This window comes from Coffea eugenioides, chromosome 11 (genome assembly GCF_003713205.1).
Source record: "Coffea eugenioides isolate CCC68of chromosome 11, Ceug_1.0, whole genome shotgun sequence".
Classification (NCBI taxonomy): Eukaryota; Viridiplantae; Streptophyta; class Magnoliopsida; order Gentianales; family Rubiaceae; genus Coffea; species Coffea eugenioides.
The window spans coordinates 45,359,380-45,371,916 of NC_040045.1; the positions used below are offsets into that span (position 1 = coordinate 45,359,380).

The 12,537-nt window shown below is 37.1% G+C and overlaps 1 protein-coding gene across 1 annotated transcript; it reads right to left on the reverse strand.

Annotated features, from left to right (window-relative positions):
• Positions 1-3,444: 3,444 nt before the first annotated feature.
• On the reverse strand, positions 3,445-6,306 carry LOC113753835. The gene is made up of 2 exons (XM_027298097.1): positions 5,834-6,306; positions 3,445-4,229 (listed from the first exon to the last, which is right to left on the reverse strand). The coding sequence occupies exons 1-2, from the start codon at positions 6,154-6,156 to the stop codon at positions 3,728-3,730; spliced, it is 825 nt and encodes a 274-aa protein (XP_027153898.1). The 5' UTR covers positions 6,157-6,306; the 3' UTR covers positions 3,445-3,727.
• Positions 6,307-12,537: the final 6,231 nt, after the last annotated feature.

A 12,537-nucleotide genomic window follows, 5' to 3' on the forward strand; every position in this document is an offset into this window, starting at 1 on the left:
CACCTTGACCTGCTGCCCCTCCATTTGATGCACCTTCAGTTGCAGCACCATTATTTGATACACCTTCATTTGCTACACCTCCTTTTCTAACTCTTTTTGTAGCACCACAAAGGGCCTCCGACGTACGAGATTTTCTCCTATCTCTGTTTCTTCTATTCCTGGAACTGTCATTGTCCCTCCTATTCTGACTTGATGGAGTTGGGTCATTATCAACTTGGCTATGCATTTGTGGCTCGGACTCCTGTGTATTGTTGTTGGTCTGTTCACATCTCCTAAAAGAATTTTGGTATGCATCTTCATCTTCACCAGCATGGTCATGTGTCCACTCTAAAGCTGCAACTGATCTACTAGCTTGGACTCCTTTTCGTTGTCTATGAGGTATTGCTGCCTGTTGTGTAAGAATTTCACCATCATCCAAGATCTCCTCTATTACCACTGAACTCTTTGTCTGTGATAACTGTTCCAATTCTTTTTTCTTCTGCAACTCATATATTTCCTCAACTGTTAAATGATGACAGTATACTTCCATCAACTTGTACTCATTAACCCAACCACAGAATTGCATAATGTCTTCATCTGTTTGAAGTTCCATCAGTCCATGGTTCAAATCCCCTCTAGGGTCAATGTAATAATATAACATAGTATCGTTGTGCCCACACTTTTCCACCATTTTATTTATTTCATGAATCGACATAAAATCAGCATGGCAAAGATCGAAATAATCAATCTCTCCACCCACATAACTCTTGTATTTCTCTCCCTCAATTTTACCGCCGTGGTGGAGTTTAATCGAAAATGCAGGTCTATCAGGAACTGCAACAACAACGACAAAGGCAAACAACATGATTCTTGTTAATCACCATTTTTTATTGTCATACATGCTGTTCTTCTTATAAAAATACTTAACCCCCATTTGTTAATTAACCCGAATCAGACAACTGCATTTTGAAAAGTTTATTTTTTATGATTAAATTACAAGATAGAGGGTTCTTGTAGGACCCTTTGCAACCCACTTATACGACAAAAAGTGAAGTCAATCGTTCTTATGTCATTTTCTAAACAACCGGATCACTTCAGCAAACCCTAAACCCAATAAAAACTCTCACTAAATACTTCTTTATACTCAAAACACAAACAACACCATTAATCAAGCAAAATGTGTACGGATTGTAATATTTCTTACCGTATAATGTGTACGGATCAATGAATTCATCCCTTTGCCTTTTCACCCATTTCGCTGTCATCGATGACCGATTCTTCACTGCTAATCTTCGTCTTTTGCCGGTTCTTTGAATCTTGTCACTGATTACTGTGAGAAGAATGGATCAATTTTGATACTTTTCACTGTCATTGTCCACATTCCCAAAAATTTTACCAACATTCCAAAGCCCCACAGTTAAACCTTTCACTTACCAGATGAAACTCTTCCCACTAAGGCTGTGCAGACGAATTTGCCCCTCAAAAAGTTGATTTCCGTCTCTCCTGACGGCACAAATACACGGAGTGACCAAAACGGTACATATTTACTAGTTCAGTGACATTTCGCGCTAATAAAAAAGTTTAGTGACCAGAACCGGCACTTTGAAATAGTTTAGTGACATTTCGCGCAATTCGCTCTATTAATTACTGTTAATACAGTATTAAGAAGATAAACTAGTGATGTGCCTTCTTCTTGAAAATTAATTGTTTTCTTTTAGTGGACATAGAAAACAAAATAATGCAATCATGTAAGAATAATAAGGGGTATAAGAATTATAAGGGATCTAGAACTAGAGGAAGCTGAATACCATTGAGTTGTGTATTAATTAATTTTTTTTTTATTGTAACGGCATATTTAATCTAATTTAACATACTCCTACTCCTACACTTGGAGAGGGGGAGCCTACTCTAGAGAGGTAGCTCAACTAAGTCAGAGGGAATCTGACAAGGATTGAACCACCATCAGAACCCATATGAATTACAGAAGCACATTAAACCTTACCTCCCACCCCAGAACTAATGTAGCGGGCAAGGAATTGGTTAAGTATTAATTAATGTTGAAGTCGGAGAAATTTGAATGTTGTATAACTGAGTCATGTAGTCTGACAAGTTTATTACGGTAGAGATTAGTGTACTTTTGGAAAAAGAAAATAGTTAACCATAAATGATGGGATTTCTATTTTACTTTTATTTTGTTTTGATATAAAAAAAAAAATTGACACCGCCTGTAACACCGCATTATTCATAGATGTTAAATAATCAATTTTATGTTAATCGAACGGACAAAATATCCTTTCACGTAAATTTCACCCCCTCAGCGTGTAAAATAATATGCTATTACGCTAGTAGGAGGATTATAACAATTTCTGAGTCTTCAATTGAGAGCAAACAATTGAGAGCAAAGGGCCATGCCATCCCCTGTCCTTTCATTTGGATCCCGGGCTAGCTATACATACGTACTTGGTCAGAGTAGAGATTAAGGAAGCCTGTGCACCAAAATTTAGGCTGGTTTGAAAAGCAATTTTTCTTTACGTTGTTTTTTATGAATATATTTCTCAATCACCTTTTCGCCTCACATATATTAAATCAAATCGCTATAGTAATTTTTTCACAAAAAATTCAGAAAAATTTCCCAATCCAAACATGACCTTGGGTTTTCTGAAGGGACAGGGGCCGTCAAGCGAGCGCTATGCTTTGACTTGTGAAGAATTGAATTGCAAGGCCTTCCATACTAATAGTGGACTTTTGTGCATACGGAGCTGCCGTCGATTAATACTAATAAAGACATGTGCCAAATTCGTCTTTAAAGGGCATCCATCTATAGTGTTCTATTCTGCGCTTGGTGAAAATGAAGAGTTGTTTTCTTGGACGGATTTAATATATGTTGGATGATTTAGAAAATGCTCGAGGGAAGAAGAGAAGGAACCGAATTAATGACCTATTCTTCAGACTTATCATCAAAATGTGCAGCATAATTAAACAATAGGTAGTCTGTGGAGTAGTGCAACCAACAAACTGGAAAGTCAAAAGGCCTGATTTTCGGATGCAAAAACGCAAACTCACTCAAGTACCCGTTTTGGAAACAGAGAAGATGCCAAAAGAAAATTCAGTCCCACAAAGGACCTCCAGCCGCAAAGAATGCGACTAACCAAACAAAGTAATGGCGATACGGAATCTGAAGTGATAGGCCAATTAGCAACTAATGGCCATTTTATTGATAGAATGCCCTGCAACTAATTAACAAATTTTGACTTGACTTCTTTGGTGTCTTAGATACTCCTGCTCATGCCTTGCAGGAGTAGGGCAAATCATGGACATAAAATCATTTAATTTTAATCCTCCCTATGGGGTTGCTGAATTTTAATTTGATTGTAACAACAGAAAATGACTAATTTTATGATGAAGATGACATTTGAAATATATTTTTTCACGGATTCCCAAGAAAACCTATTTTTTACAGGAATATCTAGTAAAAAAATTTGCCCAACAAAAAAGTACAACCTTATTCCACAAGCCTAAGGCTGGCTAAATAAGCCAGACTCGAGATTTTGCTGTTTCCACTACATTCATGGAGGCATTTAGAATTTCAAAACATGCGAAGAGCATCATGATTTACACAAACGAAATCAAGATAAAGCAAAAAGAAAACAAAGCACCGTGTGAAAGGAAAGTAATAAAAACGACCAGAAAAACATTCACTGGGTCATACGAGTTAGAGATCATCAAAAGGTTGCAAATGGATGCATCGTTAATTTGTCTTCGGACCTTTACCATTATTATTTCTCTTAGAATACCGTTGAGTTGACTCAGCAGTACGATTGACATCATGAAGACCCGCATGGGCCACATCAGCAGAAGTTTCAGTAACTAAGACATCGGCCGAGTACTTTTTGATCCTCAGAGAAATGAGAATGCTGGATAAGATCCCAAGCACGGGAAAGACATATGACCAAACCTGAGATTTCTTGGACCCGGATGCAGAAGCTACAGCAGCACTTGCAAGACTGCCAATTGAAGTGTTCTGCAATATCATTGGTAGGCAGCCAATTACTGTTGGAAGCAGGAAATCCACAATGAAACCTACTTCTGTTGCAGCCAAGGCATAGTTGATGACATAGGAGGGTATAGGTGAGAATCGAGCAAGAAGAACAAATCTCCATCCATCTTGTTCAACTCCACGAGAGAGCATATGAAAATACTTGTTTCTGCGAGCCCAATCTACAGCGGAGCTAGAACTCCTGCAAATAAGCCTGAAGAAAACAAATGTCATCAGAATCGAAATAGCAGACCATAATAAATGCACGCACTAGATGAACACATATATCTAATCTAAGTAATGGCAGAGAGAGGAAAAAGATCCTAGGATGAGCTTCAAAGTCACAAAGGAAAAATTACCAATTTCTCCTTCAGGTGCCTGTCAATTTTTAAAAATTTTCCTTCTCATCTATTACTTACCCCCATATTAGGCTGCTATAAATATTGAACATGACAGGGTGCAAACCAGACTATTATGGAGGACAACAACCAGTCAAGATTTACAGGAAGGAGAAAACTTTTTCTTTTAGTTTATTTCTCTTTTTTTATAAGGGGAAGAAAGGTTCCTGTTTCATTTTAACCAAGCGCAAGGAGGAATGAGTACATAGGTGATAACCATCCTCACAGTTCCAGTTGAAAAGCGCCAGAACAACTACAAAGCAATTCGATAACTATGAATTGTATCCAATTTGTGGGCAAAGAGAGGTTCTACAGATGATGTACCACAGATACTTTGAAGAGAAAAGATTGACAACAAATCACCTTCTTTGCTATAATTGCAGAGGCAGAAGAGGCAGGTTGCTGATCTGCAATATAAGCAAGGCACGGGTAGCATGGTAACTACTGACAGAAGAGGGTAGAAGGATACAAAAATAATGGCACATGAAGCTTCAACCAACTTTAACCCGCAGTCTTCAGAGATGCAGAAAGAAAAGAGTTGGATGGGAACCATAAAGGAATGATACAATGTAGAAAATGCCATAGGTGCAAGTGAAAAATAAATTGCAAATGCAACTTTGCGTCCTCAACACGTTTAGAAGAATAACTCCATCATTCCATAGCACAAGGTTTAACTAAATTCAATTACAGAAAAGACGCTATAGTAGTAGCATAATATGAGACACACATAGCCATATATGACTAAAAAAGTTTGAGTTTCACAGCCTGTGTCACTTTCAAGATTCTTTATTTTGGAAGAAAGGAACATAAATGGTAGAATCAGATAGGTTCTGATATGAAGATTTGCTGGGAAACATGTATTCAGCGCTACTCTCAGCGCATTGCATTCCGATGCTCAATGTACTTCTGTACTAGTATGCTACCACTACTACTACTACTACTACTACAGTCTACAGAAGATGAGTTCTAATATAAACCTACTACTGCATGACAAACTTACCTCAAAATTTATAAAATTTATACGTACATATAAGAAACTACCAGTAGTGTAACTTTTGCTGTTATGTTAAATTTAAATGGAGTAACTTTTTCTCAACATGACGAATATTGAAAAATAGAGAAGTCTTGCGATCATCCTCTCAAAAGCAATGCCAGTTCTAAGAAACGACGGGAGACAGCAGTCAGACCCTTGAAGCAAAATAATAACGAGAAGAAGAACAAAAGGAAATCCCATAAACAAGAAATGTTGCTGTACAAAACTTAGTTCCGCCGACCGTCCTCCCTCCGATACTAGTCGAAAAAAGTATGCCAAAATGTAATCTAAGAAGTCCTACCACTAGTAATAATTAGTGAAGTAGTATATAAAAGGGAAGGAGGAATTAAGAAGAAGAAGAAGGAAAAACGAGGAAGGGTAGACCACCTGCCGATCCAGAAGGAAAGTGAAGCTCCCAGGACCTTGGCGGAGAATACGCAAAGGACGGCCGGAACGAATCCGAAAAGGAGGGAGGCCCCGGCTTCGAAGAAGACGGCGTAAGGAAGACACAGGGCCAGGGTGAGTGTGTGGACCCCTACGTAAGCTGGGATGGCCCAGTATCCCAGCCGATCCGAAAGGTTTTGGAACCATCGCACAGCCGTCTCGTTGTCCCACCCCAATCCGATGCCCATCTGCTTGCTCACAGCCCTCATCCCGCCCATTACCGCCACCACAGCCGCAACTGTTCCCCATCTTCCCAACGCCCCCATTCCTGCGAATTCTATCTACCTTATCTATCTAGCTTCAGGAAACCGTTGACAATTGTACCAAATTCTCTACGTATTAAAACTTTTTGATGATTCGGTACCCCTTCTCTACGTATGAGGCTTGTTTGTATTGTCATAAACAAAATTACTTTTTTGTTAAACACATCCCCAATTAGGGCTGATTGCGGGCAAGCTACTGGCCGCTCGGTCAATGACTTGGTTTGAATTCGATTTGACCGATTTCGAGCTCGAATTCGAGTAGATGGAACGGGGATGCAAGTCGAGTTTAGAGTTCGGATATACGGTATTCGAATTCACAAGCTACTCATCGAGTAATTTTTTAATTTAAATAATAGAAAAAATTGTTTAAAACGTTACTCACATTTTGTAAAAAAAAAAATTTCGTCCCTCATTTTTATAAGTGTAATTTTACGTTCCTTACAAATTCACATTGATCAAATTTGGTCCCTACCTAGATTTTCGATTAGTTTTTTGTCGGAATTCATCACATGCCTTACATGTAATCATTTTTTAGGGGCAAAATTGTCAAAATCAAAATTTACATAATCCATCTATAGTTTCTTATATTTCACAAAATGAATTGTTTTGTCCCTCGCATTTTACAAAATAAATTTTTTCATCTCTTACATTTCACAAAATAAATTTTTTCATCTCTTACATTTCACAAAATGAATCTTTTCATTATTCATTGACCATGTGTATGAATAGATTTTTTTTTTAAATCTATGTATACATCTATTTGATTTCACCTGTACAATACGAATAGCATATAATATATCTTTTTTTTGATTTCATCTAAACAAACTAATTGTAGCTATACATATGCTATTTAATAGATATATACATAAGTTTAAATCTAACAATTTTGATTTAAACCCATATATATATATATATATATGATTTCACCACATGAATCTATTCAATATTTGAAATCTTTTCTATTTTTGTAATAATTTATTTATTGAGTTGTGTAATAAGACCATCTAATTAATTGATCCTAATTCGAATTCTATAGTCATGCTAACAAATTGCAATTTAAATATGAAATTTTTATCCGCCACCTTTAAGACCAACAGTTGAATTTCTTACCTTGTGATTATCTTAAAATTTGAAATTATCAATCTCTTACTTCTTTTTGTCATATTTTTCCTTTGTTTATTTTTTCTGTCCAAATTTAATTCAATATAAACACTTGATAATGTTTAGAATTAAATGTCTTTTTTGTTTTTAATTTTCAATTAAAATGAAATGAACATGAATAAAAAACTAACAAAATTTTTTAAATCTCCGTATATATCCATTTTAATTTCACCTGAACAGTATGTTCAGGTGAAATTATACTGTTCAGGTGAAATTAAATAGATATATACTACATGCTATTTGTATTGTTCAAGTGAAATCAAATAAATATATATATGAGTTAAAAAACTTATTCGTACACATGATCAATAAGGGATGAAAAAAATTATTTTATAAAATATGATGGACTAACAATTCATTTTGTTAAATGTGAGGGATAATGGATCAGATTATGTAAATTTTGATTTGATAATTTTGTCCTTAAAAAATGATCACGTGCAAAGCACGTAGTAGATTCTGACAAAAAACTAGTTGGAAATCTATATAGAAACCAAATTTGACCAATGTGAATTTGTAATGGACGTAAAAGTACACTTTTAAGAGTGTAGGACGAAAAAAATTATTTTACAAAATGTGAGAGACATTTTGAATAATTTTTCCTAAATAATATATATTATTAAATATGAAATTACCGCTAAGGATTTATGCTTTCAGATAATTTACAAGATGATTTTGCATACTTGATAAAATTCTTTAATGGCAAAAAGGTAATATAATTTGAAGTAAACATAATTCAATTTCATTATACAAGTTTCGAGCTTAAATGCCCAAAAATGGGATTTGATCGAGTTTCTATGCTTGAAAGCAACATCAAGTACTTGTGCTCGATATGGTTCGTTTTTTATTCGAACCATATCGAGTCGAGTTCGAGTTTTTTTATCATTTCATCGGGTCGAGTTCGAGTTTTTTTACCATTTCATCGAATTGAGTTCGATTTTCAGTTTTTGAATTCGATTGAGCACAAGCTCGAGTCGAGTTCGAATATAGCACTACTTGAACTCGACTCGTATACTGTGACGACCCCACTTCTCCCAAGGGCGAACCCAAGGGTATCGGCGGGTCGCCTGCCTAGCTCGCGCCAGGACTCAAAACCTAAAGTAGTAAAACTAGATAAATCGAAAGAGCACTATATACAATATATACAATCCCCAAAAGTGTTCTAATTACATTCTTCAAAAGTTCCTGCTCATACTATTACATCCTTATAATTATAACCAAAACCAAAAAGTAGACCCTAAGGAGGGTCCTGATACAAACCACCACAACAAAAACATACATCCTAATTGTCCAACTATTACAAGCAAACCTAACCATACTAGTGTATGTGCCAAAAGTCCCCGCGTCGGCCCCTGCTAAGGAAAATAAAAGGAAAGGGGTAAGCTATATGCTTAGTAAGTAAACAGGGCAAAAGCGTAAATTTCACGTAACAACAGTTACATAGTAAGAGTAAAGCAAAAGCAGAAAAGTAACATCATATAATAAGGATACAGGTGGCTCCAAAGCCAGATCGTTGCCATGTGTGACCTCCTGCCGACACTCCGTCGACCACAAATAATGGTCCGTAGAACTTCACTTGTACTCCCACCGTACACCTTATCACCCTCTCTGGCCAGACACCTCACAAACTTGCTCGAGCGAACGAAATTGAGCTTGGTTCACAAGCTCGGGTCACAAACTTGGTCCACATAATCGGTGAACCGGATTCACAAACTTGGTGACCTCAAACCAGGTTGGACTGACTTCGACCAAGCCCTAACCGGCTCGAATAGTCCATCTAGGTCATGAGATCGGGCCCCAAACTCACAAACTTCACAAAATTTACTCAAAAGTCACCCCGAGCCACAAGCTCAAGGGGTTTAGTTCCAAAATGATTCATATACATATGCCATGTACAAATATGTGCGTAAATTAGGGTTTAGGTCGAGTGCGATAAAGTACACCCTCGCCTAGGCACCCTTTTCATACATATCGAAACACATAAGCAACTAACACATAAGAGCGGCCTGAATACTTACTCAACGAACAAAAGAGCAAAAGTTCGAAATTTGTGCCGCGAGGAGTAGCTAGTAGGCCCCACCGGCTCCACCTAGCTCACCACCGTCTGAAATAGAAGATTGCGTCACATAATATCATAAACGGCTACTAATATGCCTAAAACAAGCAAAACGGCAAAATCGGCACATACGAGTGCGGAAACGGCATACGGAAACGGGAATGGTAACCTAATCGCTTTGCCGTCAAAACTGTTTTGAGCCTAATTGAAGCTACGAGTGTCGGATCAAGGTACATGAGGTACCGTTGCGAAGCTAAGAGGAAGGGTTACAGTTTTCATGAAGACACCTCAATCCGGATCTAAACGGAAATAGGTCGAAAGTACAGAAAACCGTTCCAGGAATTCGCACTCTAGAGTAACGAACAGGGTATGTTTGCTGGACCATAACTCCCAGCTCACAAATCCAAATCAGGAAATTCGAAAGGTATTAGAAAGCTGAGACATAAGGCTAAAACATCGATGTTTTGGCCAAGACCTGAATCCACTCAGAATAGAACAAAATTTGAGTGTCAAAGTATCCGTCAGAACTGTCCAGATTCAAGGCAGTTCTGACGATCAATCTTGTTTTGATCATAACGGAAGCTACGGAACTCGGATTTCGACGTACTTTATACCGTTTCGAAGCTAAAACCAAGATCTACATTTCTTATGAAGGAGTTAACACCCAGATCGTACGGGATCAAAACGGAAAAATGCACGGTCAGAAGCTGAAATTCAAAACGTACACAATTTCAGGGTACAAAACAGGTGCGAGTGTTTTGGTCATAACTCGAGCTACACAGATCCGTTTGACCGGAAATTCTGTAGATATATACAGGACTTAAGAGGCTACAATGTTGAAGAAGGCTACTCAGTCCAGTTTCTATTGCAACCAGCTCAAAATTGCCATATACTACCCCAGAACCGTAAAAACAGGCTCACAAACCGTATTCTGGTTCAAACATCATAAGTCAGGCTACCTAAGTCCAAACCAAGTGATTCCAAATCCATCCGAAAGATAAGAAACAGGGTTACAATTCATCAGAAGACCTCAACAACAAATTCTTAAGCATTCCCAACCAAATTCACCAATTACAGTCGCAGTTCTCAAGTTCGGGTAAAAACAGGACAGCAAGGGTAATTCTGTCTTTTCTCAAGCTACGCTACTCCGATTGACCTACAATTTTGTAGCCATCCCTAAAACATCATTCCCTACAACTTTTATGTTTTAACCAAAGGCTAATTCGGCCTCTAACTATGATGAACAGTGCCAGGAAGAAAGTAGAACTTTGAAACCCTAACTTGCTAATTTATCTTCCAAACCAGAAATTTGCTGCAATTAACTACCATTCACACCAACTAACTTCATTCTCAATCATTTCCAACCATCATACATGACCACATGATATTAATCATATGCAAACTGGAAAATCCTAAATAAATAGAAAACTTCACCAATCTTAACTAAAATCAAGAAATAATCCACCAAATCACACTTATAACAACCACAAGTCATTAATTAAACATCATTAGATAGAAGAGAGGGTTTCCATAGTCACTCACCTTATCAACACAAGAAATGAGACCACTTAGCACCTTAAGCTTCCAAACAACTTCACTAGTCACCTCACAACTACTAAGAGAAGGATTTTTATGGAGAGTTTTCGAATTTAATCGGTTGAAATCGAAGATTGAGCAAGATTGAAGCTAAGAAAGTGAAGAGGTTTTTCTTCCTTCTCCTTGGAGAGTGGCCGGCTATAAGGAGCTAAAAATGAAGATGATTTTGGTAATTTTTTTTGGGTTTATTTGGTCAATTAGTAAAAAGGTGAATAGTAGTCAAAATTGTAAGGTTTAATCATATGGTGACACTTGTCACCCTATTTAATACATACATATCCTTTTGTCTCTCTCCACTCTCATCCGGATAACAACCTTTAATTATCTCATAACACCCGGTGAATTAAACCCAGTATCCAAAACTTAACCTAATTGGCCGAATTTTACCGAACTTTCCGCGCTAGTGGGTCCCACGTCCGATATATGTTCTTAATTTCTCAAAAACTAACCGATACTAGAAAAATGTAGGAAAAGGCGGGCGATAAATAAAACTCCACTTAAGCTTTCTAATAAATTGTAACACTAGAGATTTGCTAATCTAGAGTTTGCTAACCATTTCAAACTAATACATAAACTAGGGTTTTTAATCTTAATCGAGATTAGGGTTTCCTCCTTAACCCTAACCCTAACTTCACCACACTGAAATAATGAATAACCCTAATATCAACTTACGAACTGATTGGGGCCTCACATATACACCCTTATACCCAATTATCTATTTATATCACATGTATCGAATTATTATAATATATTTTTTATGAAAACTCCACAAAATAGCAATCCAAACAATACCTCAACTTCGTGCCTTTTTTTCCAATGGAAAAAGAGTAAATCTACCTCTAGAATAGTTGACTACTAGGGAGAGGGTTAAGGTTCTAATTGAGTGTAGGTCAAGAGAATTCCATCCCTTGACCTGCATTCTTTTTCATAACTTTTTGAAAAGATTCACCAACATGTTCAAAGGGTTCAGTCCCTTGGAATTTTTCATTGAGCCCTTTAGCTTCACCCATTCTCTTTAATGTTTGTCTCGAGGTAGGATTAGGTGCCCCCTTGGGTCCATCCCTTCTATGGGGATTGGAATCAGGAATTGGAAAAAATTCAATATAAGTTGTTTGGGTTATAGGTATTGGAATCAAAATTTTGGAATGAATCATTAAATTTGGGAATTCTCAATTCCTAACAAATTAGGAGGTTTTGGTGGATTCCCAAATTTGATCCATATGCATGATTTAAAATTTATATTTTGCTCTTTCTACACCCTTTCCCTTGCGTCATTTTCTGTTCTGCCATGTCCATCCCTCTTCTGCTCTTCCCTCTCTCTCTTTCCCCCCATACCTCGATGCTGATCCTTTCATTTTTTGTTCTCTCTTTCCATGGTAGTCCCTCTCTCTCTCTTTTAATTGACCCAACTTGGCTTTTTTTATGGGCTAAGTGTATTATTTCAATGAATTAATTTCAAATATGTATATTTCTAATTCCATTGAGCTTGGGAGGAAATTTTTTTTCTTTCCATCACATATTTTGCATTCCAATAAGAGTTTTGGTGATAGAGGATTGCTGGGTAGTATTCAAAA

Coding starts and splice junctions, on each gene's coding strand:
- LOC113753835 (XM_027298097.1), bottom strand. CDS start 6,156: ATGGGGGCGTTGGGAAGATGGGGAACAGTTGCGGCTGTGGTGGCGGTA. Junction 4,230..5,833: donor CTTTCCTTCTGGATCGGCAG/GTGGTCTACCCT, acceptor TGTTTTCTTCAG/GCTTATTTGCAGGAGTTCTA.